Source organism: Lepus europaeus, chromosome 3 (assembly GCF_033115175.1).
Source record: "Lepus europaeus isolate LE1 chromosome 3, mLepTim1.pri, whole genome shotgun sequence".
NCBI classification, from domain to species: domain Eukaryota; kingdom Metazoa; phylum Chordata; class Mammalia; order Lagomorpha; family Leporidae; genus Lepus; species Lepus europaeus.
Window position 1 is genome coordinate 160,768,633 of NC_084829.1, and position 27,963 is coordinate 160,796,595.

General features: G+C 54.3%; 3 protein-coding genes and 2 non-coding genes across 8 annotated transcripts in view; 2 read left to right on the top strand and 3 right to left on the bottom strand.

Moving 5' to 3' along the window:
* Positions 1-4,076, top strand: part of WTAP (WT1 associated protein) — a 42,349-nt gene extending 38,273 nt beyond the window's left edge. For all 4 annotated transcript variants that reach the window (XM_062187001.1, XM_062187000.1, XM_062186999.1 and 1 more), the window contains 2 exons: positions 900-1,054; positions 2,853-4,076. In XM_062187001.1, the coding sequence (XP_062042985.1) occupies positions 900-1,054; positions 2,853-3,436 (739 nt within the window). In that variant the 3' untranslated portion in view covers positions 3,437-4,076. The remainder of the gene's footprint in view (positions 1-899; positions 1,055-2,852) is intronic.
* Positions 4,077-8,421: 4,345 nt separating this feature from the next.
* Positions 8,422-20,332, top strand: ACAT2 (acetyl-CoA acetyltransferase 2). The gene is made up of 9 exons (XM_062187004.1): positions 8,422-8,527; positions 9,044-9,178; positions 12,063-12,244; positions 13,327-13,444; positions 15,754-15,897; positions 16,657-16,779; positions 17,301-17,455; positions 17,900-18,010; positions 19,966-20,332. The coding sequence occupies exons 1-9, from the start codon at positions 8,473-8,475 to the stop codon at positions 20,134-20,136; spliced, it is 1,194 nt and encodes a 397-aa protein (XP_062042988.1). The 5' UTR covers positions 8,422-8,472; the 3' UTR covers positions 20,137-20,332.
* TCP1 (t-complex 1) lies at positions 20,240-27,904 on the bottom strand. Its single transcript, XM_062187003.1, has 12 exons — positions 27,626-27,904; positions 27,264-27,349; positions 27,021-27,149; positions 26,340-26,437; positions 25,543-25,653; positions 25,024-25,205; positions 24,354-24,480; positions 22,775-22,950; positions 22,339-22,462; positions 21,867-22,059; positions 21,563-21,726; positions 20,240-20,542 (listed from the first exon to the last, which is right to left on the bottom strand). The coding sequence occupies exons 1-12, from the start codon at positions 27,687-27,689 to the stop codon at positions 20,326-20,328; spliced, it is 1,671 nt and encodes a 556-aa protein (XP_062042987.1). The 5' UTR covers positions 27,690-27,904; the 3' UTR covers positions 20,240-20,325.
* LOC133757251 (small nucleolar RNA SNORA20) lies at positions 22,155-22,289 on the bottom strand. Its single transcript, XR_009865624.1, has one exon. It is a non-coding gene; the product is annotated as a small nucleolar RNA SNORA20 (small nucleolar RNA).
* LOC133757258 (small nucleolar RNA SNORA29) lies at positions 25,742-25,880 on the bottom strand. Its single transcript, XR_009865629.1, has one exon. It is a non-coding gene; the product is annotated as a small nucleolar RNA SNORA29 (small nucleolar RNA).
* Positions 27,905-27,963: the final 59 nt, after the last annotated feature.

A 27,963-nucleotide genomic window follows, 5' to 3' on the forward strand; every position in this document is an offset into this window, starting at 1 on the left:
GAAGACAAGCAGTAAAGTTGTATTAAGAACCTGTCATTTGGGCTTTTCATTACATTCATGTTGGAGATACATGTGTGGTTTCTATAGTCTGTTGCACTAGCATTTGGAATCTAATTTGTTGAAAGGATAGCCTTCCAAATTTGGTGGATATTTTCATGTTTGCATTGTTTATGATAAGTAGCCCAGGACTTAGTGTCACAAAGATGATGTTTTACAATTTCAATAAAATGTTAACCACATACTGGTATTGAACGGGGGAAAAAACTATGTCCTGCTGACTGCTCAAAAGTATATAGTACATAAAGAAGCTAAATAATGAGGGCTTGATGAGGGGAAGAGTCTTAAAACTTCAGGCCTCACTTAATAGATAAATTCAGAGGTATGGGAAATAAATGTACAAAGAAGAATACTGTGTTTTTCACAAAAAATACATTCTTCTTCATTTCTAGGTACTGTCTTATTACGTATCTTAAAGACGTACACACTTGTGATTAGTACTTCATGTATCTTTTCAATGGCTTTTCTGTTTAAAAAATCACAACACTTTAGTGTTAATTAATATTGGTATATCCAAGGTGTGTGTGTGTTGCCTGACCTGTTGCTATTTCAAATGATAATTTGTGAGGAAAACGAATCGATTTCAGAATTGATTATTGAGTAATACAAACAAAAAAAAGTCTGGGCATCTTTTGTTCAGGACTCATTTTTGCTGCTGGTCGGCAAAGCGCTGCAGTGCAGAAGATGGATGTGTTCCAGCAGAGGAGACGGTAACTGCAGGGCGGCACCAGCTGGGGCGTAGTGCTGTTCTGTCCCTGGTACACCTAGCACTGTTGCGATTGTAAGCAAAGAAGAGAATAGTTTTGTCTTCATTTTGTGATGGATGGCTCTTTCCTTTGCAGCCAAACAGGCAAAAAGTTAATGGCGAAGTGTCGAATGCTTATCCAGGAGAATCAAGAGCTTGGAAGGCAGCTGTCCCAGGGACGCATTGCGCAGCTTGAAGCAGAGCTGGCTTTACAGAAGAAATATAGTGAGGAGCTTAAAAGCAGTCAGGATGGTAAGGGTGTTTTTTGGAGTTCGCTTAACTTCGCACTGGCTTTTTACTAAGCCGCCAGGCATGGCTATTACATAGGTTGTGTACATGTTAATCTCTCCCTTATATAAAATTGAGTGAAACATTTCTAGTTGAGTCAACAAATAGACCACATTTAATGATTTTAGCGATTTTCCGCCATTCGCATGATTGTTGTGTGAATTTCCTAAGAAGTTTTGTTTTGAGGGGAATAGGAATTGGTGAGAGATAAAAAGCGTGTTGTTACTAAAATGTATAAATTTAAATTTATATTCAGCACTTGGAAAGGAAGAGTATCTTCAGCCATTTCTCTTTAAGTTTAAAACATCTTGGGGACATTTGGCAGTTTCCAAATTAAAAGATTTAATGCTCAAATTTGCTGCTGAGTCAAGCCAAGCTTGTCAGTCTCTCTGCCTTTTTGTGCAGGTATACCAGCATCTGTGCTGTTGCTCCTCTGTGCACATTAATATTAGAACAAAATCCAAACTCATTGGAAGTTTTTGTTGAGAATTAGTGCATCTGGTGGCTAATGAGATCAGTAACCAGGTAATACCTTTTCTGTTTTTGAAAGGCAGAGTTAGGAAGAAACACAGATTTTCCATCCACTGATTCACTCCCCAAATGGCCACAATGGCTGGGGCTGTGTCAGGCCTAAGCCAAGAGCCCAGAGCCTCTTCCAGATCTCCCACATGAGTGCAGGAGCCCAAGCACTTGGGCTATCCTCTGCTGCTTTCCTGGGAGCATTAGCCAGGAGTTGGATCAGAAATGGAGCAGCCGGGTTTTGAACCTGACCCTATATGGAATGCCAGCATCTCAGGCAGCTGCTTCCCCAGCTTTGCCAGCACACTGGCCCCTAAAACAACATTTTGAAAGTCACAGTTCGGGACTGGTGCTATGGCGTGGTGGGTGGGGCTGCCGCCTGCAGTGCTGGCATCCCGTGTGGGCACCTGTTCGAGTCCCGGCTGCTCTGCTTCTGATCCAGCTCCCTGCTGTTGCTTGGGAGGGCGGTGGAGAATGGCCTGGGTCCTTTGGCTCCTGCGCCCGCATAGGGGGCCCAAAGGAGGTTCCTGGCTCCTGGCTTCGGAGTGGGCCAGCAGATGAAAGATCTCTCTCTGCCTTTGCCTCTCTGTGACTTTAGATTCCAATGAATAAATAAATCTTAAAAGGAAGAAAAGTGATAGCGCTTAGCCTTTGTTATCTGTGAACAGGTAAACAGATTGTATGGCAGTGAAGCCGTTTCTTCCAGAGGCTTCTTAGAACTTTGGAACGTGTGCATTTTCATAATCAACAGGAGTTATGTTCTGTGATTTTTGCTTCCCTCTGTAGCAGAGAACAGTGTTCAGTTAGGGCATAAACTTACCTGGAGTGTTAAGGTAGAAAACCACACTGTCCTAAGGGCCCTGCCTGCGTGGAGTGAAGACCCTGGCTAGGAGAGTGGAGAGATAGGAACTGGCTCTGGGGGCCTGCAGGTAAACGGGCAGATTTTGGGGGTTGTCATCAGTTCTTCATGGTGAGATGGTTTGAATCAACTTGCTTTGATATGTGTATATAAAGAGACATATTAACAGTATATTCCTTTACGCAGTCTACTTGTCTGAAGACAAACTAATTCTTAAATGGCTATTTTTAAATTCTAAGTACATTTTAAAAAAATAGCATTGTGATTTTAAAATTGTATTTGTGTACTTAATAAGCACTTGACTGTGGCCTTGTGGCAGCACTTAGGAGACGTTGCTCGGTGGATTCTGAGATACTAAAGTGGGTCTGACTCTGCTTTGCACAGAGCTGAACGACTTCATCATCCAGCTGGACGAGGAAGTGGAAGGCATGCAGAGCACCATCCTCGTGCTGCAGCAGCAGCTGAAGGAGACGCGGCAGCAGCTGGCCCAGTACCAGCAGCAGCAGGCTCAGGCCTCCGCGCCGGGTGCCAGCAGGACTGCGTCCTCAGAACCTGCGGAACAAGGAGAGGCCGCGAGTAAAGACTGCAGTCGGCTGGCCAACGGACCGAGCAACGGCAGCTCCTCCCGGCCGAGGACGGCGGGCTCTGGACTTCACAGGGAGGGGAGTGCGGCTGACGATGACTTTCCGTCTTCTCCAGGGAGTGCTAATAAGGCCTCCAGCAGCTCGGAGGAGAGAACTGGCAGAGGAGGTAGTGGTTACGCAAACCAGCTCAGTGCGGGGTACGAAAGTGTAGACTCTCCCACGGGCAGTGAAAACTCTCTCACACACCACTCAAATGACACAGACTCCAATCAGGACCCTCAAGAGGAGAAAGCAGTGAGTGGGAAAGGTAACCGAACTGTGGGTTCCCGCCACGTGCAGAATGGCTTGGACTCAAGTGTAAGTGTTCAGGGTTCAGTTTTGTAACGTTTTTCCAGCAAATTTTTATACAGTGTCATTTAATTTGGGAGAGGATACTGTCCAGAAAAGTAATGCATACTTTTGTCACAGTTTTCCTTTTTGTGGGTGTGTGTTGTTTTGTTTTGTTTTTTGCTTCAATACCTCTGCCACCTTGGAATTACAGCAGTTAATTACTTTGAATGTTGCTAAAAGGACATTTTTGTGTAGGGTCAAGTTATTTTTATATGAGTTAATGTGAAGTTGTAAATGGAAATCTTAAAGTATACCGCGATGATGTCTGTGTCGATCTGTCTCTAGAACCCGAGCTGTAAGCCATCCTGCCCCCTGCTGTTGTCCTTGCGCACCACGCAGACTGTTAGAGTAGATGTGGACTTAGGACTGCCGCGTCGCCCGGTACACTAGTTTATCACTGAGAGTCGGACTTGCTGATGGAGTCCTGTAGTAGTTTCAGTGTTAGATGCAGTTTTTCCCACCACACATCTGTGCATTTTCTCTTTAGGTGACTGAATGTGTAAGAAATTTGTGTGCATAGTTACTCAGTTTTTATGAACTGTTGTATCCTGTTAATGCATATTGCTCTGTGACTCCAGTATATCTTACCTGTACTGACCAAACCTAAATAAAGATTTTTATTGTAACTCCTTTATTGGTTGTCTTGTTGTATTTTGGGTGTGTTTGGTAGTCATTTATTTTCCTTGAACTGGCTGAATTTCTGCTCATTATTCTTGAATATATAACAAAGGTGAAACTTAAAGTGCATGGATTGATTTTGATTGTGGACATAATTTTTAATTTTTGCCTTGTAAATTGAAGTCACAGTGTAGGAAATATTTTTCCCCTGAGTAACAAAGGTAACTTATAAAATACTGGAAAATACATCAAAGACTACAAAGAATATCTAAATATTTTAAGTTGTTGTGATCTGATTTCAAGTAATTAGGTTTTTTATACAGTCTGATAATTTTTAAAAAATATTTATTTGAAAGAGTTAACAGAGAGAAGGCGAGGCAGAGAGCGAGAGAGAAAGGTCTTCCATCTGCTAGTTCACTCCCCAATTGGCCGCAACGGCTAGAGCTGTGCCGATCTGGAGCCAGGAGCTTCTCCAGGTCTCACACGTGGGTGCAGGGGCCTAAGGACTCGGGCCATCCTCCACTGCCTTCCCAGGCCATAGCAGAGAGCTGGATCGGAAGGGGAGCAGCCGGGACTAGAACCAGTGCCCATATTGGATGCCAGCACTGTAGGCAGCGGCCCCGATAATTTGTTTTAAAACATTGGCCAGCATGTGTTTGCTGATAGCATACTAGTAAGCCTACCAGCTATTAAAATGTAGGGAAGATGGTTTTAAGGTGTGAGACTGTCAGTGTTCCATTTTTTGCCTCTTGTAATTAAGGGTCTAGCTCTATGTGGTATTGAATGTCTTCAGAATGTGCCCTTCCATATATGGTTAGGATGGAACTTGTTATTTCTGCTAAGAGCAGACTGCTCAGTTGTGCTAGGTAGAACTTGTATAGTCAAGCAACTTCAGAGGTGGAGCTGCGGTCACACCTGTGACTGAGGTACAGACATTTCCGCTTGTGTGGCTGACGCAGGTATGTCTGATCGTCAGTGGTGTATTAAAAGTGCTGCAGTCTTAACTTACCGTGCAGTTTGCTCAAGAGAGTAAATGTTTACCTTTTTAAAATATATATAATTAAGCATTGAATCGATTCTTCAAACTCTGAACTCTGGCTTTTGTTCATGGATGTCCTTTTAACTTGTGTGAACTCTGTCCTGTGGGTGTTAGGTAATTCTTCATACGTAATGGAAAATTTTCAGCCAATAGTACAGTTGCAAGGATTTGATTCTTAGTCTTCAGTTATCTTTATTGATTTTTTTTTTATTTTTATTTTTTTATTTTTGACAGGCAGAGTGGACAGTAGAGAGAGAGACAGAGAGAAAGGTCTTCCTTTTTGCCGTTGGTTCACCCTCCAATGGCCGCCGCGGTAGGCGCGCTGCGGCCGGTGCACCGCGCTGTTCCAATGGCAGGAGCCAGGTGCTTATCCTGGTCTCCCATGGGGTGCAGGGCCCAAGGACTTGGGCCATTCTCCACTGCACTCCCTGGCCACAGCAGAGAGCTGCCTGGAAGAGGGGCAACCGGGACAGGATCGGTGCCCCGACCGGGACTAGAACCCGGTGTGCCGGCGCCGCAAGGTGGAGGATTAGCCTAGTGAGCCGCGGCGCCGGCCGATGTATTTATTTTAATAAAGAGTTAGATCTCCCATCCTCTGATTCACTCTCCAAATGATTGCAATGACCAGGCTGAAGCTAGGAACTTCTTCCAGGTCTCCCAGTTGGGTGACAGGGGCCCAAGCACTTGGGCTGTCTCCTCCTTTCCCAGGCCATTAAGCAGGGGGCTGGATCAGAAGTGGAGAGCACCTGGAACTCCACCAGCACCCACACTGGATGCTGGCATGGCAGGCGGCGACTTCACCCACTATGCCACAGCACCAGTTCCCTCAGTAATGTAGTTGTATAACCTGGCATTAATACAGATTTGTCAATGTGATTGTGAGTTTTCACATTTCTGTTGATGAATAACTTAGGCATTTAATTAATATTCTCACCTCTGGAGTTGGCTGCTTCATCGCGGGTGTGATTCAAATCCATCCTCAAGTTTAGAGGATGGTTTCCAGAGCTCACAGGTTTGAAGCCTGGCATTGCTGTCCCTCTGATGCATGCCTTCGGCAACCGCTTAGCCTCATTGTCTGTTCTGCCTTAAAGCGGATGCTCCATGTGGAGTGCTTGCAGCAGTGCTTAGTTGGGCTGCTGTAAACAAAACCCGTTTCTTAGCACCTGAGGAGGCTGGAGGCTCAGGTCAGAGCCTGCTGATGTGGTTCCTACCGAGGGCCCTCCTAGCCGGCAGAGGACTGGACTGCTTGTTAGCTTCTCCTTCCACAGCTGCTGCTGAGGGTGCTCACCCTATGTCTGAGGGCTCATGACCTAGTAACCTCCAAAGGCTCCCCTTCCTGAGGCCAGCACCTTGGGAACGAGGCATCAGCATTCAGGCCCGGAGCAGCAGGTGGCTGGGACATGTGGATCGCTACCAGGAAGCAGGAGAGAGAGGTAGAGAGGTTTTATGGAGGAAGGTGGTCCTTGGCTACCTGAAATGCTCGAAGCACCAACCTTCCTAGGGGACTCTGCACGTCAGAAAAGGGCTGGTTCATCTTAATGACTCAGTCTAACCAGCAGTCAGGGCCAAAATGCCGTCAGCAAGTCAAGCAGAATGCCTGTGTCTTGGATTTGTTCTTAGTTCCCTTGTGGCCCGTACACAGCTCGAATAGCTACTGAGCTCTAACGAGGGTGGCACTCAACACGAGCTGTTACCTCTGAAGGTGTACTCCAGAGCTGGTTCTGATAAATCCTTGAGGTCAAAGACAAGTGAACGTGTTCATACGCAAACATGCATTTAGAACGGCTCCGCACTCCCCCATGTCCAGAGCCTTCAGTGTGCTAGGAGCTGGTGCAAAGCAGCATGTCAGGGTCATCTTGTGAAATTTACAGTCTAGTAGAGACAGAGGGCGAACTCCAGCATGGGCGGGAGGGCACACTGGGTACGGGACGCTGAGGAGGCGCCAGGCTTCCTGGGGCAAGTGATGTCGGTGAACTTCAAGAGGTAGACAGATTTCTGGCTTGGCTAACAAGATAGAGGCTCACTGAGATTTTACAGGTACACGCTGTGTCTATTTTTTATTTTTACTTAAAAGGCAGAGAGCGGCTCTGCCGATTCACTCCCCAAATGCCCACAGCAGCTGGAGCTGGGCCAGGCAGAAGCCAGGAGCCTGGAACTCATTCCACGGAGACCCAACGTTTGTTTTAATATGGAAATTTATTTGAAAGGCAGAGGTAGAGATTGTCCATCTACTGGTTCACTCCCCATATGGCTGCAATGGCTGGAGCCAGGAGCTTCTTCTGGGTCTTCCCCGTGGGTGCAGGGGCCCGAAGACTTGGACCGTCTTCCACTGCTTTCCCAAGCGCGTTAGCAGGGAGCGTAATCCGAAGTGGAGCAGCCGGGACTAGAACCGGTGTCCATACGTGATGCCGGTGCCGCGGGCCCAGGGACCCAAGTTCTGCTGCCTCCCAGGGTACACATTGGTTGTCTCCTGGAAACAGGATTCGGACCTAGGGACGTCAAGATGGGTCGCGGGCATCCCCAGAGGTGCCTCGCCCACTGACCTCACGGAGGTTTTCACTAGAGAAGACGGTAAATCAGGGTGCTCGCAGGACATCTACACAGGGCGGGTGTGCTCCTGAGACAACTGGGCTAGATATCAGAGCTTCGAGCTGTCAGCACACGGAGCCCAAAGGGAGCTATCAGAGGAGCCTCCGGCGGCGCAGGAGAGGTGGCTGTCCACACAGGAGAGGAGTTGGCCAAGGAGGGCCGGGGCTGCGCAGCGCTGAGCGGGCCGGGGCACCCTGGGCGCCTCCCGCATCCTCACCCCAACGCGGGCTCCCGGGGCCCCCGGCTGCCTGCCCGCACTCCCCCGCGGCCCGGGTGGCGCGCCTGGCCTGGAGCCCCAGCCCCCGGAGGGGCACGCGCGGGGTTCCCAAGCCAGGGCGCACCCGGACCCGGTCCCCGCAGCCGAGGCCGGACGGCCCTGGACACCCGGGGAGGCCTGGAACCCTGCCCGGCAGTGACCCGGCCGGGGAGGAGACCCGCGCACCCCACGGGGACACGCACGAGCGCACCCCGGCAGCGGGCGGGACTCGCCAGCGGCTCCTCAAGGCCCGGGCGGAGCGCGAGAGGGGACCCGGTGCCCCGCCGTCGTCACTGTTCAGAGCAAACGGAAAGGCCAACGCTGGGGTGCGCCGCCCGCGGACCCCGGGACCCCCAGTCCCTGGCCCCCGCCTCGCGCCCGCCCGTCCCGGCCGCGCCTGCGCGCTGAGCGCCGCGGAGGGGCGGGGCGCCCTGGCTCCGCCCCTGGCTCCGCCCCCTGGCGCGGCCGGGGCGGTCCGAGGAAGGGCTTCTCCTCACTCGCAGCGGCAGGCGCGGCAGTCCTGACAGGATGAGTGCAGGCTCGGACCCCGTGGTCATCGTCTCGGCGGCGCGGACCATCATAGGTGAGCGCCCGGCCGCCGCGGGCGGGCCCAGGTGGTGGTGCGGGGCGCGGCGTGCGGGACCGGCCGGCCGGGACCCCCGGAGCCGCCGCCTGGTGCCCCGCGGGGCTCGGCTCGGCGCCCCCTCCCCGCTCTCGCCGGGCGGGTCCGCTCCGCCCCTCGTGCTCCGATTGGCCGTCCGCGGTAGAACCACGGCGCCTCCCGGCTCTTCTATTGGCTGGCGCGGAAAGGCGTCTTCTCGCGAGACCCCTGATTGGCCAGCTCCGGGAGGCGCCATCGGTCATCAGGGGCTGGGCCGCTCGGTGGTGCGACTGAGCGCTGGGCGGGGGTCGTGTGGCTGGCGGCCCAGGATGGCTGCTCGTGGCCTCCGCCCCCGTGGTCGCGCCGAGTCCCCGCGGGCCGCCGGCTCCCGGGGTCCGGACGCTTGGGGCCGCCGCCGCTCGCTGGGCGGCCGGTCCGAACGGCGCGGCGGCGCGTGGTCCTCGGGGCTCAGGGGTCCTCTCCGCCCTTGTGTTGCAGGCTCCTTCAATGGCGCCCTGTCCACCGTGCCCGTCCACGACCTGGGCGCCACTGTCATCAGAGAGGTCCTGCGGAGGGCCGCGGTGGCCCCGGACGAGGTGTCCGAGGTCATATTTGGACACGTCTTGGCCGCAGGTAACCCCCGGAGCGCTGGCCGCAGGGCGCGGGGGCCCCCGAGCGCCCCTGCCCCTCCAGGGCCGCGCACTGAGTGGTGCGCCGCAGTGGGCCGGTGCCCCAGGCCCTGGGCGAGGTGCTGGCCGAGTGGCTGCGGCCACGCGGGGGCCGGGCGGCGGTCCCCCCCATAGCCAGTCACTAGCTTCTGGCTCCCGCCCTGAACGTTACCGTCGGTTGGATGGATCCCTGGGGAGACTCAGGCCACCAAGACCCGGCAGCTTTTCCGTGTCCGGTGGAGAAGCCCTTTGTCTTGATCGGTTAGGATTCAAAGTTCCAGATGTTGGATTTTTTCTGATTTTGGAATATTTACATACACGTGACGAAGTATCAGAGGGGACAGCGTTCACGTCTCAGCACATAATGATCTGTGTTTCACATACACTCATACCTCGGAAGGTTTGTGGGAAAATGGAATGAGAAGGTGAATATATCGGTGCAAGAAATTTTGAAAGCCACAGTTTTTTCACAGTCCACATTTCCCTGAACTTGCTGAAGATCCCTCCTAGGCACGGATTTCAAAGGTTTTTTGCATCAAAAGTAACTTACCTGTTCATTCCATTGTCCAAGAACTTTCTGAAGGACCTTGTGCGCCTTAGACACAGCCTGACTTTTACGCAGAGTTTGCATATCACCATATCACCGCCAAGGAGCCAGCAGGGTCTCCACACACTGAATAAAAATGTATTGAATGCTATCTGCATCTCTTGGGGGGCATCTCTTGGGGACCGTGAATAAACTTGAGTGTTGTGTGCCTGTGCTTTCCTAGGCACATTAGCAAGGAGCTGGATCGGAAGTGGAGCAGCCAGGACTCGAACCAGTGCTCTTATGGGCTGCCAGCATCCCAGCCGGAGCCAGCGCTGTGGCATAGTGGGTAAAGCCACTGCCTGCAGTGCTGCCATCCTATGTGGGTGCTGGTTCGAGTCCTGGCTGCCCCTATTCCAATCCACCTCTCTGCTATGGCCTAGGAAAGCAGTAGAAGATGGCCCAAGTCCTTGGGTCCCTGCACCTGTGTGGGAGACCCAGAAGAAGCTCCTGGCTCCTGGCTTCGGATCGGCTCAGCTCCAGCTGTTACGGCCATTTGGGGAGTGAACCAGCAGATGGAAGACCTCTCTCCTCTCTCTCTCTCTCTCTCTCTCTCTTCAAATAAATAAATCTTTTTTTTTTTTTAAAGATATATTTTACCTATTTGAAAGGCAGAATGACAGAGAGGGAGAGACAAAGAGAGGCAGAAAATCTTCCATCCGCTGGTTCACTCCCTAAATGGCTGCAAGAGCCAGGACTGGGCCAGGCTGAAGCCAGGAGCCTGGAGCTCCATCTGGGCCTCGCACTTGGGTACAGGGGCCCAAACACTTAGACTATCTTCAGGTGCTTTCCTAGGCACATTAGCAAGGAGCTGGATCGGAAGTGGAGCAGCCAGGACTCGAACCAGTGCTCGTATGGGCTGCCAGCATCCCAGGCAGCAGCCTAACCTGCTGCATCCCAGCGCCAGGTCCTGGGTGCCTGTGTTTTGACTGCAGCCCATCCCCTGAGGTCAGGCGTGTGGAGTTTTCCACTTGTGTCAGTCATTGCTGAAAACTTTCAGATTCAAGGGCACTTGAGATTTTTGGATTAAGGATGCTTAAAATATTCATAATTTAGTTTTTTTTTTTTTCTGCCTAATTCTCCTTTCTCAACTTGTCTTTATGGGCCTTGAAGTCTTTTATGAACCATGCTAAAAAAAATATACATAACACCCTCAGACCGGCTCAGTTCTAAGCACTCCCGCCTCTGCCTCTCTGTTCCCGACTTGGACTTTGTCGGCTGTCGGGGGGCACCCCCCTGCCAGTTTCTCCGGTACCTGTCTCCCTGTCTCCCTGCCATCTGTGCTATCTTGTGTTATCATAACCCAGCTAACAGTTATGCTTATCGAGGGTTCACTCGGTGCAGGACCTTTGAGGCACCGAGCCAAGGGCTTCCATTTCATCACCTCATTTAACCCTCATCATGAGTCGGTTGGATCCAGTTAGCTCTTTCACAGGTGAGTGAATGAGACGTTGAGACCTCGGGTAACTACCAGGGGCACAGTTTGAAGTGGAGCCAGCACTTGACTCCTGGGATACCAATCCACAAGCAGAGGACTGGTCCAAGCCAGGAGCTTCTTCTAGGTCTCCCACGTGGGTGCAGGGGCCCAAGCACTCGGGCCATCTTCCGCTGCTTTCCCAGGTGCATCAGCGAGGGGCTGGATCAAAAGTGGCGTGGCCGGGAGAAGAACCCGTGCTCCTATGGGATGCCTGCGTCACAGGCAGGGGTTACCTGCGTCACAGGCAGCGCCAGACCCCTGCTGTGTGTGTGGTCAGTCATGTCTACATCCCAGATTAATAACCTTGTGATCAAGATAACTTGTAGCAGCTGGCGGCCATGGGGATGCCATCTCTTGGTCCAAACAGTGCTCTCTCCAGCCAGCAGGCCACTAGAACGCCGAAGGGAATGCCCAGTAGTCCGGAAGTCAGCAGGAGAAGTGCTAGGTCCGGGCAAATCCGAGAGTTGGCGTCAAGACCCTTTGGCGGCAGACAGCGCTGCCTGAGAAGATTTGGGACTCTTAGCTCCACCCCTTCTGCTGCTGCTCTGTGTAACCGGTGTTTCTAGTCCCCACCGCGGCCTCAGGGAAGGCCTTTGTGGGTTCTGATTCCGTGCGCGTCTTGTTGGGTAACCAGCGCGCCGCAGTGTAGTGACTAAGGACAGAGGAGAAGAGCTGCCGAGGAGGGGGCCGGCCTGTGGGCTTCCGGCCCTGGCTGGCAGCGCTGCGTACCCTCTCACCCCAAGTCTTTCTACTCAGTGCCTAAGGCCTCTGTGTTGCTGCTTCCAGGTTGCGGGCAGAATCCAGTCCGACAAGCCAGCGTGGGCGCAGGCATCCCCTACTCCGTCCCGGCCTGGAGCTGCCAGATGATCTGTGGCTCGGGCCTGAAAGCCGTGTGCCTCGCCGCGCAGTCAATAGCCACAGGGGACTCCAGCATCGTGGTGGCAGGTGGCATGGAGAACATGAGCAAGGTACGGCCTCGGACGGGACAGCCCCAGTGACCTCACTGACGTAGGACGAGACGTGTCTCGGCGGCCTCACTGACGGGCTCCTGTCCCTGCTCCTCAGAGCCGGAGCCACACAGTTAATGAATACGCAACACGGTTCAACCTTGACCCCTACCTCAATGCTAGTCATTCTTCAGATTGGTTGGGAAATCCTAATTGAGGAAGAATTCCTCCCTACCCGTGTGAGTGGAACAGAGTGTACATTTCCTAAGCTGTGCTTACGCAGCATGTAATATTAAAGCCCCAGCAAGAGGGTGCTTCCAGAAGTGAATGGAAGGCGCCAGCGTTGTGGCACCAGCTCCCGTGTTCCTGGGATTAGGTCGCAGCTCTGCTTACAGTCCAGCTTCCTGCTAATGTCCCAGGAGGCATCAGACAATGGATGACCCACGTACTCGAGTCCTCGCCACCCACGTTGGAGACCCAGATGAGGTTCCTGGTTCCTGGCTTCGGCCTGGCCCAGCCCCAGCTATTGCGGGCGTTTGGAGAATGAACCAGGGGATGGAAGATCTCTGTGTCTCCCTCTCTCTCTGACACTTCTCTCAAATAAAGAAATACATAAACGCATAGGCTGTCTGCCAGTGTCTGCATTAGCAGGAAGTTGGAGTTGAGCACCAGGCAGGATTCAAGCCCAGGCCTCCGTGTGGGACACAGGTACCTTGACTGCCAGGCCAGTCTGCCCCTTTACACACTTCTGAAGTGCCCACTTGCTGGTCAGCTGCCATCCTTGGTGACAGAGGGAGAGAGACACAGATCTTCCATCAACTGGTGCACTCCCCAAATGGCCACAGCAGCCATGGCTGGACCAGGCTGAAGCCGGGAGCCTGGAGCATCATCTGGGTCTCCCACACGGGTTGCACGTGGGCCATCACCTGCTTTCCCAGGTGCGTTAGCAGGGAGCTGGATCGGAGAGCAGTCAGGACCGAAGGTGGCACTCATGGAATGCCTGTGAGGCCGGGGCGGCCTGACCCGCTGCGCCGCCACGCCGCCTCCCCAGGACAGGAGTAGTCACCATCACGCCTCAGCCCGCGTTTATTTCTCGTTCCCAGGCTCCACACTTGGTTCACCTGAGGACAGGAGTGCGGGTTGGGGAGACAGCGCTCGCTGACAGCATTCTCTGTGACGGCCTTATCGACGCCTTTCACAACTACCACATGGGTGTTACGGGTGAGCTCTCCCAAAGGGTCGACAAGCTCGCACGCCGACTGCCCCGTGGGTGCATTGCTCCTCGCGGGCAGATTCTGTCCCTGCAGGAGGACGAAGTCGCTCTGGTGAGCTGCGGTGCGGCGAGTCCGTATCTCCCCTGACCGTGTGACCCCCATAAAGAGGGTTCTGTGCAGAGGCCAGCCAGTACTGCTGGGCCCTCACTGTGCGATCTGCGCCGTACAACTGGGTCGAGTCATCCGTGTACGAGGCCCTGTGGTCTGGGTTTCCTGCAAAGGAAGTGGGAAGTCGTCAGAAGAACTCGTGTCCGTGTGAGACTTCGAGTTAAGAAGCAGATCCGAGAGGTGCAGCGCCTTGCCCACATGCGTGCAGCTTGGCTCTGGCTCGTGAGTGTGAGGCAGGAAAAAGCTATTGAGACGGGCAGGACTTCGTCAGCAGGAAGTGCGGGCAGAGAGGGGAGGGAGGGCCTGGCAGTGTGGGCGACGAGTGGGCCGCAGCAGGCAGGCCCAAGGGCAGGGCGGACCCTGGGAGCTGTGTGCCAGCCAGGGTCCTGTCACAGCATCGGGTCAGAGTTTCTCAGGTGTGGTACTCGGGCTTCCCATCACCAAGGGTTGTAGATTCAAATCCTCAGTCTTGTCCAAGCTCTGACCCCACCAAAATGTGCTTGTTAACCCCTAACCGGAAGCCCCTCAGCACGTGACTGCGTTTGGAGACAGGGCCTTTAAGGACGCTGAGTGGACAGTGAGGCCATGACGGTGGGCTGCAGTGCAGTCTGAATGGTGTGTGTGCGAGGAGGGAGCCGAGACCCCGGAGGTCTTTGGTCAGATACAGCAGGGCACGTGCAGCCCACACCCACCTGGCCTGGCGGAGAGCAGGGCTAGGGAACCGCACTGAGTGGAGATTGGAGAGTTCGCCGGAGACTCGGGAGCTCTGAACACTGATAGGAACACATCGTAGACCATGGAGAACCACTTAGAACATGCAACGTTATGGTCCTATTGCAATCCCATCCTTTTTAAAAAAAAAAAAAAATTAATTTATTTGGAAGGCAGAGTTCCTAAGAAGGAGACATCAGGTTTTCTTTCCATCCGCTGGTTCGCGCCCCAGATGGCCTCAGTGCCAGGGCTGGGCCAGGCAGCGCAGCAGCGTGCGCTCGCAGCCTGAGAACTCTGGAGTGACGCACGAGTTACATATGTGCGAGACAGGTGCATCCGCGGGTCAGCTCGCTGAGTTGTGTGCACTTAGGATTTTTATATTTCACTCTGTTTATTTTAGGTTTGCTTTTCCCAGTGGTATAGGTTAGCAGATTCTGAATGTGTGTGTATGCTGGGTTTGAGCAAATGAGGACAGAAAGCAGGGGTCGCTGCTGTAGAAGAGGCCCAAGGAGAGAGCTACACGGGGACGAGATTGCACAAGACACCAGTGTCATTCAGGGTGCCATGATGCGTGTGTGTGGCAGAGCGTCAGGCTCCCACGAGCGCTGCACTCTGACAGGCCCAGGATAGGAGCGAGGCCTGAGTGCTGATCCACGCACACAGAGGAGCGTTGGGACTCATGAAGTCAAGCTAAAACTGCTGAGCAAAATCGTTAAGATATTTCCAGAATCTCCAACTAACTCACCACAACGTGCTGAGTCGTTCTGAGTGGGAAACAGTGAGTTTGTGGCAGTGTAGACGGGAGGATGCCACTTTAACCCAGTGAGCCCAGGTGTCCCGAGGGTTACTCACCTGGCTTCCAGCACCTCTCACCTGGAGAAACCCTGAGACAAAGCCAAACTGGCGAATTACAAAGGCATTGGCCCTTGCTCTTCCAAAAACACCAACCGCAGGAAGAGCGCCTGTAGAACCGCCCATCGCAGGCGCGTGGGTTGTGAAGGTCGCCACCCGCCCCGCACTGGATCCTGGCCTGTGAGGCCTTTACTGGGCAGGAGAAATTTGGATTCGATGTAGTACTGAGACGTAGGAGTTGACGGGTGTTGTGTCTCCAACCTTCTGTCAAGTGGGGAAGAGAGTGGTAAAGCAGGTGGGGCAGCCAGATGTGCCCGACTGGGGCCAGCACTGTGGTGGTCAAAGAATCCTCCCGGGCGGTGGGGGTGAGCAAGCAGAGCCAGGCTTGCTGAGCACGTGGGAGCCTGGTAAAGGGGTCTGCCCGTTCGGTCACACCGGAGAGGAGGGAGAGTGCGGCTTCGTGCCTGCCGTGCCCGCCCCTCTGTGGCCAGCAAGACCCTGCCTAGCAGTGCCCCTCCGTCCTGACCCTGCTGTGTGCTGCTACCAGGAGCCGCTCCATGACATTGTGTTGCTTTCCTTTCCCAGCTGAAAATGTAGCCAAACAATGGCAAGTGAGTCGAGAGGACCAGGACAGGGTCGCCGTGCTGTCCCAGAACAGGACGGAGGACGCGCAGAAGGCCGGCCACTTCGACAAAGAGATCGTGCCGGTGGTGGTGTCTTCCAGGAAAGGTGGGTGTTTTTGCAAGCTGCCTCGCGGTCAGGTGCCTCAGGATGTTTATCTTGGCCCCGGCTCACCTGTCAGCCCACGCTGTGTACACAGGGCGTGACCTCAGCCTCTTGGCCCTGGCTCACCTGTCAGCCCACGCTGTGTACACAGGGCGTGACCTCAGCCCACGCTGTGTACACAGGGGGTGTTGCAGAAACCGGAGTGATTGGGAGACAGCAGTGCCCTGTTCCCCGCCCGGGCTGACCCTCCTCAGAAGGGCACACCCTCCTTCCTGGGGCTGTGTGCACCCCCAGCCACACTTCCAAAGGGCGGGTCTTCCGGGGGCACTTGACACTTGCCTGTAGCTACTTTCCTCAGAGAGGGCTGTGGATTTAGAAAACATCAATGTCTCTTGAGGAAAGTTCTCATCAAAAAACTTGACAGTTAGAGTCAGAGCTCCCCGAGATGACTGCAACAGGCTGGCTTGGGCCAGAGTGACGCCAGGAGCTGGGGACTCATCGAGGTCTCCCGTGCGGACAGCAGGAACCCAAGTAATTGAGCCATCCTCTGGTGCCACCCAGTGTGCCCACTGGGAGGCTGGCATAGGAGCGGAGCCAGGCCTGCAACCCAGTACTCCGGTCTAGGTGTCTAGGCAGATAGGCACCCCGAGAGGAGTCCTTTCCCTCCTCTTGTCCCCAGGCCGTCTCTGCCCCGCATCTGAGCAAACCACCCGGACACTGCGCCCTGCACTGATGCGGGGTGATTGGGTCTCCTCTTTTCAGGACCTACTGAAGTGAAAACGGATGAGTTCCCTCGCCACGGGAGTAACTTAGAGGCCGTGTCCAAGCTGAAGCCGTACTTTCTGACCGACGGAACAGGCACAGTCACGCCGGCGAACGCTTCAGGTGAGGCTTCCGGGGAACACGGGCTGTCCCATCATCTCCTGGCTTTTATTTGAAAGGCAGAGTGATGGGAAGAGAGGGACATTCTGCCGGCTCAGTCCCCAGATGGCTGCCATCCTGGGGGCTCCGTCAGGCCAAAGCTAGAACCCAGGACTTCCAGTCTCCCACGGCGGGCAGGGGATCCAAGCACTTGGACCATCTGCTTTCCCAGGCGCATTAGCGGGAAACAGATCCGAAGTGGAGCGAGCTGGTGTCCGTATGGGGTGTGGGTGTCACAAGCTGCAGTGACCTGCTAGGACACACCAGCCACTGCACCTCTTCTTAAACTCTTTTAGCTGTTACACAAATATAAACGTTTATACTTTCCCAGTACCCAGAAGTGCCAGTATCTCCGTGTGAGGCCTGCCTTTCGCAGCTCTCCGCCCTTCTACCTGGTGGCAAGGTCGTCACTGACTGTCCCTGGCCAGCTCTGGAGTGGGTGTGGTAGCGGATGTCTCCTGAAACCTGGTCATTGCACCTTGCAGGGATGAACGACGGCGCGGCCGCGGTGGTGGTCATGAAGAAGTCGGAAGCTGCCAGTCGTGGGCTCGCCCCTCTAGCGCAGATAGTGTCCTGGGCACAAGCAGGCGTGGAGCCTTCCATAATGGGAACAGGGCCGATCCCAGCAATAAAGCAAGCCGTGAGTAGCCTTCCCCACCTTCTCCTCACTGTTGTGCGGTGACCCCTCTGGGAGGCCGCCGGTGTGGGCACTCCCGTGGTCAGCACTCCTCTTTAAGCCTCTGCTTGGTCTCTACTGCTGCTCTGTGGAAGGCAGCTGGGCTTCCCCGAGCCTGACGCACTCACCCGTGCAGCTGGGCCAGCAGCGGCAGACCCGAGAGGGCAGGGACCATGGAGGTGTGGCGCGGTCTCCTGACCCACAGAGCACAGCTCTGCTCACCAACTCACGGCCTGGCCTTTCCAAGACACCCTTAACTTTTGGATGGAAGTCACCAAGGCGTCACCGGGCTCATCTCTAAGCATCACAGCCGCGGTGTCTCAGTCCGTATAAACGTGCTGCCTGTGGTGTCAGCAGCACTGCAGCTCTCGCACGTTCCTACCCTGTCGCTCTCTGCCCTTTTCTCAGGTTGCCAAAGCTGGCTGGTCGCTGCAGGACGTCGACATATTCGAAATCAACGAAGCCTTCGCAGCCCTGTCAGTGGCAGTTGCTAAAGAACTCGGACTGAACCCAGAGAAGGTAAAGAACAGGTGCTAAGAACTTGGACCAAACCCAGGCTTCTGTGGGCAACAGGCCCCTAGGACATTCACTGAGCTCTCACAGCACAGCCTCCGCCTGTGTGGCTGCAGGCAGTCCGTGCACGGTGTGTGGAGCTGCCAGGCAGTCTGTGCACAGTGTGAGGGTGTGGTGCTGCAGGCTGTCCATGCACGGTGTGAGGGTGTGGAGCTGCAGGCTGTCCGTGCACGGTGTGTGTGGTGCTGCAGGCTGTCCGTGCACGGTGTGTGTGTGTGGTGCTGCCAGGCTGTCCGTGCACGGTGTGAGGGTGTGGAGCTGCCAGGCTGTCTGTGCACGGTGTGAGTGGTGCTGCCAGGCTGTCTGTGCATGGTGTGTGGAGCTGCAGGCTGTCCGTGCACGGTGTGTGTGGTGCTGCAGGCTGTCCGTGCACGGTGTGTGTGTGAGGTGCTGCAGGCTGTCCGTGCACGGTGTGAGGGTGTGGTGCTGCCAGGCTGTCCGTGCACGGTGTGAGGGTGTGGTGCTGCCAGGCTGTCCGTGCACGGTGTGTGTGGTGCTGCAGGCTGTCTGTGCACGGTGTGTGTGTGGAGCTGCCAGGCTGTCCGTGCACGGTGTGAGGGTGTGGAGCTGCCAGGCTGTCCGTGCACGGAGTGAGGGTGTGGAGCTGCCAGGCTGTCCGTGCACGGAGTGAGTGTGTGGAGCTGCCAGGCTGTTCGTGCACGGAGTGAGGGTGTGGAGCTGCCAGGCTGTCCGTGCACGGACTGAGTGTGTGGAGCTGCCAGGCTGTCTGTGCACGGTGTGAGTGTGTGAAGCTGCCAGGCTGTCCGTGCACGGTGTGAGGGTGTGGAGCTGCCAGGCTGTCCGTGCACGGAGTGAGGGTGTGGAGCTGCCAGGCTGTCCGTGCACGGTGTGAGGGTGTGGAGCTGCCAGGCTGTCCGTGCACGGTGTGTGTGGTGCTGCAGGCTGTCCGTGCACGGACTGAGTGTGTGGAGCTGCCAGGCTGTCCGTGCACGGTGTGTGTGTGTGGTGCTGCCAGGCTGTCCGTGCACGGTGTGAGGGTGTGGTGCTGCAGGCTGTCCGTGCACGGTGTGAGGGTGTGGTGCTGCCAGGCTGTCCGTGCACGGTGTGAGTGTGTGAAGCTGCCAGGCTGTCCGTGCACGGTGTGAGGGTGTGGAGCTGCCAGGCTGTCCGTGCACGGTGTGAGTGTGTGAAGCTGCCAGGCTGTCCGTGCACGGTGTGAGGGTGTGGAGCTGCCAGGCTGTCCGTGCACGGTGTGAGGGTGTGGTGCTGCCAGGCTGTCCGTGCACGGTGTGAGGGTGTGGTGCTGCCAGGCTGTCTGTGCACGGAGTGTGTGGTGCTGCAGGCTGTCCGTGCACGGTGTGAGGGTGTGGAGCTGCCAGGCTGTCCGTGCACGGTGTGTGTGTGGAGCTGCCAGGCTGTCCGTGCACGGAGTGAGTGTGTGGAGCTGCCAGGCTGTCCGTGCACGGTGTGAGTGTGTGAAGCTGCCAGGCTGTCCGTGCACGGTGTGTGTGGAGCTGCCAGGCTGTCCGTGCACGGTGTGAGGGTGTGGTGCTGCCAGGCTGTCCGTGCACGGTGTGAGGGTGTGGTGCTGCCAGGCTGTCCGTGCACGGACTGAGTGTGTGGAGCTGCCAGGCTGTCCGTGCACGGAGTGTGTGGAGCTGCCAGGCTGTCACTGTGTGAGGAGATTATCTCCCTGTTTATCAGCCATTTGGAAATGGATGAAGAAATGCTGGTTAAATTCCTACTGGGACTCAGTTCACTTTGTTGCTTCCCAAGGGAGAAAACAAACCCTTCTAACAAAGTTAAAATTTAATGAGGGGACAAGGGAAGTCAGGAATGGATGTAAAAACCTTTATTCTTCAGCAGTCAGTCTGAAAGGGCACTTCGCTAGAGGACACTGAGAGGGAACCACAGCCTGACAGACCTTTCCTTCCCCTCAGATCAACATCCAAGGAGGAGCCATAGCCCTGGGGCACCCGCTCGGAGCATCCGGCTGCCGCATCCTGGTGACCCTGGTGCATGCCCTGGAGAGGACCGGGGGAACGCGCGGCGTCGCGGCCCTGTGTGTCGGGGGTGGGATGGGAATAGCGATGTGTGTTCAGAGGGGATGAGCAGTGAGCGGCGCTCACACTCGCCCGGGCCTCATGTCCACTAACCCACTACTAAGGACCAAAGTAAGGATGGAAACCATTTCCTACTTCACAAAAATCCAAGCTGACAACTCACTGTACTTTAATGTGTAATATCTGGGGTACAAGACAATTGCATCTAACACTGTTATAAATAAAGGAGAAATCTGATCAGTCATCAAGGGCTCCAGAGTGAACAGCATCTTCGTAACCTCCATGCTTGTCATCTTTAGTTTCTGGATGTAACTTAATGAGGTCATCAATCCGGAGAATGGTGATTGCAGCTTCCGTGGCAAACTTCAGACTCTTTACTTTCACTATGGTTGGTTCAAACACCCCTGCCTGCTTGTTGTCTCGAGGCTTGCCATTGATCAGATCAAGGCCAATCCTGTGGTTAAAAGGGGGGAAAAAAACAGCCTAAGTTCTGGAGCAGCCTAAATGTGAGATCAATCTCTCAGCCGTCTCGGTTTGTCTAAGTGCACCTTATGATGTCATGATAAAAGCACCCAACACAGGCCGGCGCCGTGGCTCAACAGGCTAAACCTCCGCCTTGCGGCGCCGGCACACCAGGTTCTAGTCCTGGTCGGGGCGCCAGACTGTGTCCCGGTTGCCCCTCTTCCAGTCCAGCTCTCTGCTGTGGCCCGGGAGTGCAGTGGAGGATGGCCCAAGTGCTTGGGCCCTGCACCCCATGGGAGACCAGGAGAAGCACCTGGCTCCTGCCTTCAGATCAGTGCAGCGCGCCGGCCATTGGAGGGTGAACCAACGGCAAAGACAGACCTTTCTCTCTCTCTCTCTCTCACTGTCCACTCTGTCAAAAAAAACAAAAACAAAACACCCAACACATTTCTCATACCTTGTAAGGCAACGCACAAGCCCAACAAGGCTGCATGAAAACCAGTGTAGAACCACTCTCTGGCCGGTGCCGTGGCTTAACAGGCTAATCCTCTGCCTTGCAGCACCGGCACACCGGGTTCTAGTCCCGGTTGGGGCACCGGATTCTATCCCGGTTGCCCCTCTTCCAGGCCAGCTCTCTGCTATGGCCCGGGAAGGCAGTGGAGGATGGCCCAAGTCCTTGGGCCCTGCACCCACATGGGAGACCAGGAGAAGCACCCGGCTCCTGGCTTCGGATCAGTGAGATGCACCGGCTGCAGCGGCCATTGGAGGGTGAACCAATGGCAAAAAGGAAGACCTTTCTCTCTGTCTCTCTCACTATCCACTCTGCCTGTCAAAAAAATAAAAAAAAAAACACTCTCTACTGGGCCCTCCTTCCCATAGGTCAAGTGACAACAGTCAGGGTAGGAATCTTCTCATGGCCCTGGAATGGCTAAAAAGGTGTCATCCGTAACAAACCTACAAACCAAATACCACACAAAATCTAGTCAAGGAGAAAGGGCACTCATGTTCTTACCACTTTAGATTTTTCCGCTCTGGGTTCACCTGAGCCTCATTGTGAAAAGCTCTTAACTTGGCAACCAGATCTGTGGAGTCCTGGGCCGCGTTCACGGCCAGCGTGTTGGGGATAACGAGGAGCGACCTTGCGAACTCGGCAATAGCAAGCTGCTCCCGCGAGCCCTGAGAAGAGACGGACAATCCCTCTGCACACAGGGAACGAGGACGACCTGCAGCAGCGGCTCAGGTCTCAGCAAGGTGTGTTAACGAAAGTGCCAGAGCTGCCCACGCCGTGGGGTTAGCAAGCAGCTGCTCTTACTTACCATGCTGGTGGCGTAGTTCTCAAGGTATATGGAAAGCGCTGCCTCGACAGCGCCCCCACCTGGAACCACAGACTTTGACTCCAGAACTCTCTTCACCACACAGAGAGCATCGTGCAGAGAGCGCTCCATCTCGTCACACATGAAGTCGTTGGCACCGCGCAGGATGATCGATGCAGACGTACGAGCCTTAGTGCTGTGAGAGAGCACGTGAGACTCTTAACAGTACTTCTATAAAAGCCCGCACAGCAACTCCACACGCACCACTGATTAAATCCTGGGTGCAGGCGGCCATGTCTAGACCATGGAGCAGAGATGACTGTCCCGTCACCTCCATTTACCAGTTACAACGGCCCAATGTTATTTTATCCCACGCGTATAACTGCTCATAGCATGGAGAGACTACAGCAGCAAATAGATGGGAAGGAAACTACAACAAAAGCTGCACTGCTTTCGAACTTGGAAAGTAGCTTACTTTTTGATTAAGATCAGCTCGTCATCACAGATTCTCTCCTGTACCACCTCCTCTGCTTGTCCCAACATCGCAGCTTCAAAAGTCTCTTCACCTTCCAAGTTGGCCAGGGTTGACAGAATACTTGCTATTAAGAGTCATAAAGGTGTAAATAATGTTCATGATGACCTTGTCTTAAATTCAGAACATTAGCTTATGACAAAAGTGATGCTGTAAGGTCAAGGTGTCACCGAGACGAACAGAGTAAGCTAGCACATTCCCAGGTTTGCAGGGCTGCCCCAGTTCGTGAACAACGAGCACGCACTCCCGTCTGCAGCACAAATCATTACAAGAATGTTCTCCCCGAAGCTGCTCAGCACCAGTATCCCAACACAAACAGGCCATCCGTGGCAGGTACCTGGGCACCGGGACTCCACCTGACGGCTGGCAGAAGACTTACCTCCTGAAGCTTTAGCAATGCGCTTAAGATCCCTCTTTAAAACTCTCCTAACTGCCATCGCACCAGCGTCCACAAAGTACTTGAGACACATATCATCGATGCCGCCGGTGGTGAGGATAACATTGGCACCAGTCGCCAGGATCTTCTGAATTCTCTCCTTGGTGATATCCGATTCTCTACAAAGAAAAGGATTTTAGTAGCCCAAAACTACCTTCTCTTTCTTAATACAACTCTGACTTTTGCTAAGTATTCATTCACAAAATCACTCTAGATTAAATTTAAACCCTTCTTTCCCATCTACATCTAGAACTTAAATTAGTCCAGTTTTTGGAAGCTCAAGGAATGGAAGGGACTCCTTGCTTCCCACAATCCCTAGCTGAGTTCCTGATCTAGAGGTGTGGTTAGGAAGATCAGCGGGGCAGGCGTCGTGGAATGGGCAGTCAAGCTGCTGCCTGCGCGCCCAGCCTCCACACTGGGGACCCTTCTGGTGCTCCGCTTCCAGACCCAGCTCCCTGCTGATGCACACGGGAAGGCAGAGGATGGTCCACGTACTCGGGTCCCTGGGGTTCCTGGCTTCAGCCTGGCAGAGCTCTGTACAAGCAGATGGAAGCCATCATTCTGCCTTTGAAATACCCCTCCCCCAGACAAACACAAAGGAGCCTGCCCCCAGGATCTCTTGGAGGGAGGAATTACTAATCATTCCCCCGGCAAGTGTTAACTACTGTTGTATGCGAAGATGGACATAGGCATAAACCCGGCTAAAGAGGTCTAGAAAGGGATCCTGGGTAGACACTGCAGAACAGACTAGAAAATGAAGAGCTTTATGGGTTAGGTGGCCGAGAAGCTGAGCATTTTCAAGGAAACCCCCATCAGTCAAATCCAGTCTGAAGTGTCTGCAAAGAGGTCAGGTGTGGTGCGGGAGCTACAAGACTAGGGGCAGTAGAGGCGTGCTGCCCACTACGTAACTGCACTCTGGTTGACGATGGGCCCGTACCAGGGAGACAGCTGGAACCATCCCACTGCCTTGTGACACCACAGCAGCTGGGAACACAGCACAACACGTCGGTCCAGTGGCTGTGGGGTGCTACTCCCGCCAGCTATCTCAGGATGCTTCCAGGGATAACAAGGATAATAAAGGACCCCATTACTGGGTGTGTGTCTGCTGCTGACCGCACAGTGCTGAGTTATGCTAGCAGCCTCACGCACCATGTACTGTTTCCCCTTGTGCTCAACTCTGCACTGTTCTGTTGATCAGAGCCCTAGGCGCACTCAACTGTACCACAAATAAACACGATGTAGCCCAGGTGTGTAAAGTTAAGGCTACACCACCTAGGAGCTGCTGTTGTGGCCGAACGGATTAACTATCTAACACTGCGCAAAATGGTGTGACTTTGTTAGAAACGTTAAAGTCCTTCCAGATATTCACACTCAGAAACCCCAGTTCAACACATGCTACTGCCTAAACAATGGTTCTTAAACCAGCTCCATGACCTCAAAGCACTCATTTTACTTTATTGTCACCTAGTCCAATAATTTATAAACATCCTTGTCAAAGGCCAAAAATATTCTCTCAACATACCTCTGTCTAATTTGGTCCAATTTTTCAGGGTCTGTAATGACCACCTGTACACCAAGCTTCATTTTTGTTTTCTGCAGGCTGAAGTCCAGGCAAGCAATTTTTGCATTAACTATTCTCTTGGGCATGCCTGTAATTGAACATAATATTCAGCTCCATTACGGTCACCATAACAATGCTGCTTCATCAACCAACCACCCCTCCACCCAAGACCCCAGGAGTCACAAAGGCATTCATTTACATTTCATCTCAAAAACTGAATGGCACCAAATGAGCAGCATTTCTTGCATGTGCACTCACCCTAACAAGCTACATGTGTTTAAGTCACAAAACTACGCAATGCGTACAACCCAGAAAGGCCAGTTTTAAGGGCCAGTGTTGTGGCGCAGTGAGTGAGGCTGCTGCCTGCAAAGCCAGCATTCCCTATCAGAGCGCCAGCTCCCTGCTAACGCACCTGGGAAGGCAGCACAAGATGGTCCCTGGTTCTTAGGCCCCTGCCACCCACGTGAGACCCGGATGGAGTTTTTGGCTCCTGTGGCCTCTGCTCTGGCAAGTAAGCCAGCAGACGTGAGATCTCCATCACCCCTGCCATTCAAATAAATCCACCCCATTGAGCAGACCCCACTCTTACCCTGAGACCCCACCCCATTCTCTGAGCAGACCCCACTCTTACCCTGAGACCCCACCACACAGTTGAGGGCATAGCCACTGACGAGCATGCTCTCGGTCTGGCTTCGCCCGTGGGCTTTCAGAACATTGATGGAGTTGACTGGGTAGCGAGGCTGGCCTCGTACGTCTGTGTACTTAACAGCAAGCACAGCATCCACCACCATATTAGAGAAGAAATCTCCGTTTCTAAGCCAACAGTTAAGGATAACCACAAATTTGGAATGAGCACAGGGTACACATGAAAATCAAAGGTAACGCGAGGAGACCCCCATTTGGTAATCTTATTTATCAAAGAAGCATTATTTATGCCACCAAAATCCTGCAGTATTACTTACCACTATCTGCAATTCCATCGCTTTTATACGAGCTTTACGTATCTTTTCACTGAAAAAGTTCAGGGAAGACAACAGGCAGCACACACAGCATCGCTCATCTCTATGCTACCTCACTGTGCACTGATCCACACTGTTCCCTGACAACGAGCACAGAAAGCCTGGGCCTTACTGGATAAGCACAAGGATACATTCTGATGATTTTGGAAGACATTGATGTCTTCGCAGCGTTAATCAGGCAATCTCTCCCGAGTTCATCCGTGTTGATAATTAGGTTTTCACTGATATAGCGCACCGCTTCCCTATTTAGTGTGGGGAGAAACACTGATCAATTCACCACTCAAGGTTCTGGTTTTATCACATTTCAGATAGCACCCAGCTGTCACAGGTGATCTTCTGTCCAGCCATTTCATATAGAAGGAGGGTACCAAACCCCCTCCCTCTTCAGATCATGGCAGTTTTAATCTATCCCATAAGCATAGCCACCGAAATCTACTAATCGGAGAAAACGTGGTAGTCAAATGGGAAACACAAGACACTGGCCTCACCGTGCACTTCATGTAGAAATGCTAAAGTGCTAGAACGCGGATTTTTCAAACTGAAATTTAATCATAAAGAAAAAAAAATTTAGCCACTAGCCAAAACGTTAACAGACCGCCTGTTTATCGGTACATCAAATACATTTTTCTAGGGCCTGTGTGATGCTAGCATTTCATATGGGTGCAGGAGACCTTGCAGCTCCATGTGGACCAACCTCCCTGCTGGTGTGCCCGGGAAAACAGGAGAAATTGTACAAGTATTTGGGGCCCTGCACCAATACAGGAGACCTGGCAGAAAACCCTGGCTTTGGCCTGGCACAGCGCTGGTCACTGCGGCTATCTGGGGAGTGAACCAGCGGATGGAGGCTGTCTCTCCCCCTCCCCTTAACTCTACCGTCCAAATCAGTATTTTACAAAATCACATTTTCTCTGAACGTAAACAATCTTACTTGCAAGCAAGCCGGTAGCCACTAATAACTGAAGTGGGGTGAATTTTCTGCTTGACCAGCTCGTCCGCGTTCTTCAGCAGTTCCGCTGCAATGATGACCTGTTGGGAAAACGCACAGGGCCCTGACGCCGCCACACCGGACACCTGCCAGCCCGCACGCAGAAGCACCGCCGCGGTCAGGGATCAGCCAGCTGGCGGTGGTGATGCTGGGCAATCCAACAGCTGGTTCCCAGAAGCTGGACCAGAGAGGAGGCTGCCAAGGGTTCTGGCTGCGCCAGAGTTCCCCAGGGCACAGCACAGGCCCACCCATCATCTAAACAGATCAAGTGCTCAGCCGTTTAGGCTTTCAGGAATTCATGCTACATTCTTGTGAGAAAGACCGAGAATCATTTTAAATAAATAAATAAATTTAAATCTTGCCTGCTTCTTTGGGGGCAATCGTGTTTAGGTCGTGTTAAGCAGGTTGCTGGGGCAAAGCCCATCTCGTTGCTTTGGAGGAGTGGGCTGACGTCCCACCTAGTGACGTTTCCCCCGCACAGCACTCTGACCTGGTCAGTCAACACCGTCCTCGCCAAGGCGTGTCTACTGCCCGTGTGTGCCGCAGCTCGGCAACCACACGTCAACGCCACTCCGCGGTCGACGCGTTCGCATCGCCCCCTTCTGAATGCCCGAGCCGACCTACCACGGAGGTGGTCCCGTCTCCCACTTCCTTGTCCTGCAGGTCGGCCAGCTCGCAGAGCACCTTGGCTGCGGGATGCTCCACCTCCAGCAGCTTCAGGACGGTGGCCCCGTCGTTAGTGATGGTCACGTCCTTGGAAAGCCAGGGGGCACGGTCAACCTCCGGAGCCGCGCGCCCCGCGCCCTCCCGCACCACTCAGGGGAGGCAGCGGCGCACACTGAGCCCCCCACCGTCAGGTGCACTTACACCGATGTCGTCCACCAGCATCTTATCCAAGCCCACCGGACCAAGCGAGCTCTTCACGATATTGGCAATCGAGGCTGCAGCCATCACTGTGCCCAACAGAAACCAGCGCGGTTAGGAACGCGCCCCTCCGGGGGCCGGCGACAGGCAGGTGCCCGCGGCCCAGCGGGGCGCACACGCCCGCCCACGGGGTTCAAGCGACCCCCGCTTCAGGCCGACGCTCCCAGCCTCCTCCTCGGCCCACGAGCCACGGGTCGCCGCGCGGACACCCGGCCGCCCGCCGCCACCGGCCAACGCCCCCGACCGGCCACAGGCCCGAACAATAGGGCGGCGGGGCACGTGTCCGGCGCCACGCCCGGCCTTACCGTTCTGGGAGCGGATCGCCTCCCCGGTGCTGCGGTCCCCGAACACAGACAAGGGCCCCTCCATCTTCGCGGCAGGGCGCGCGTCGACTTCGCTCAGACCGCCGACAACCGCGCTGTCGGTAGTGATGTCCGGCGGCGGCGTGCAAAGGGCCCGAGCGGCGCCGCGAGGACTGCTGGGAAACACCGCCTCGCCGCTCCCCAACGCCCCCGGCACGGCCGCGAGGCACGGCGGGAACCAAGGAAGAGGCGGGGAAAGAGCGACGGGGACGCGAACGCGCCGGAAGTGAGGTTACGTTAGGGGGCGGGCTCCACAGCTTTGTCCAATTAAAGAGCAGGTA

Coding starts and splice junctions, on each gene's coding strand:
- ACAT2 (XM_062187004.1), top strand. CDS start 8,473: ATGAGTGCAGGCTCGGACCCCGTGGTCATCGTCTCGGCGGCGCGGACC. Junction 13,445..15,753: donor CTACCACATGGGTGTTACGG/GTGAGCTCTCCC, acceptor TTCCTTTCCCAG/CTGAAAATGTAGCCAAACAA. Junction 18,011..19,965: donor TCGGACTGAACCCAGAGAAG/GTAAAGAACAGG, acceptor CCTTCCCCTCAG/ATCAACATCCAAGGAGGAGC.
- TCP1 (XM_062187003.1), bottom strand. CDS start 27,689: ATGGAGGGGCCCTTGTCTGTGTTCGGGGACCGCAGCACCGGGGAGGCG. Junction 24,481..25,023: donor CTGTGTGGTGGGGTCTCAGG/GTAAGAGTGGGG, acceptor GTTCAATTACAG/GCATGCCCAAGAGAATAGTT. Junction 22,463..22,774: donor CATTGCTAAAGCTTCAGGAG/GTAAGTCTTCTG, acceptor GACTCTTAATAG/CAAGTATTCTGTCAACCCTG.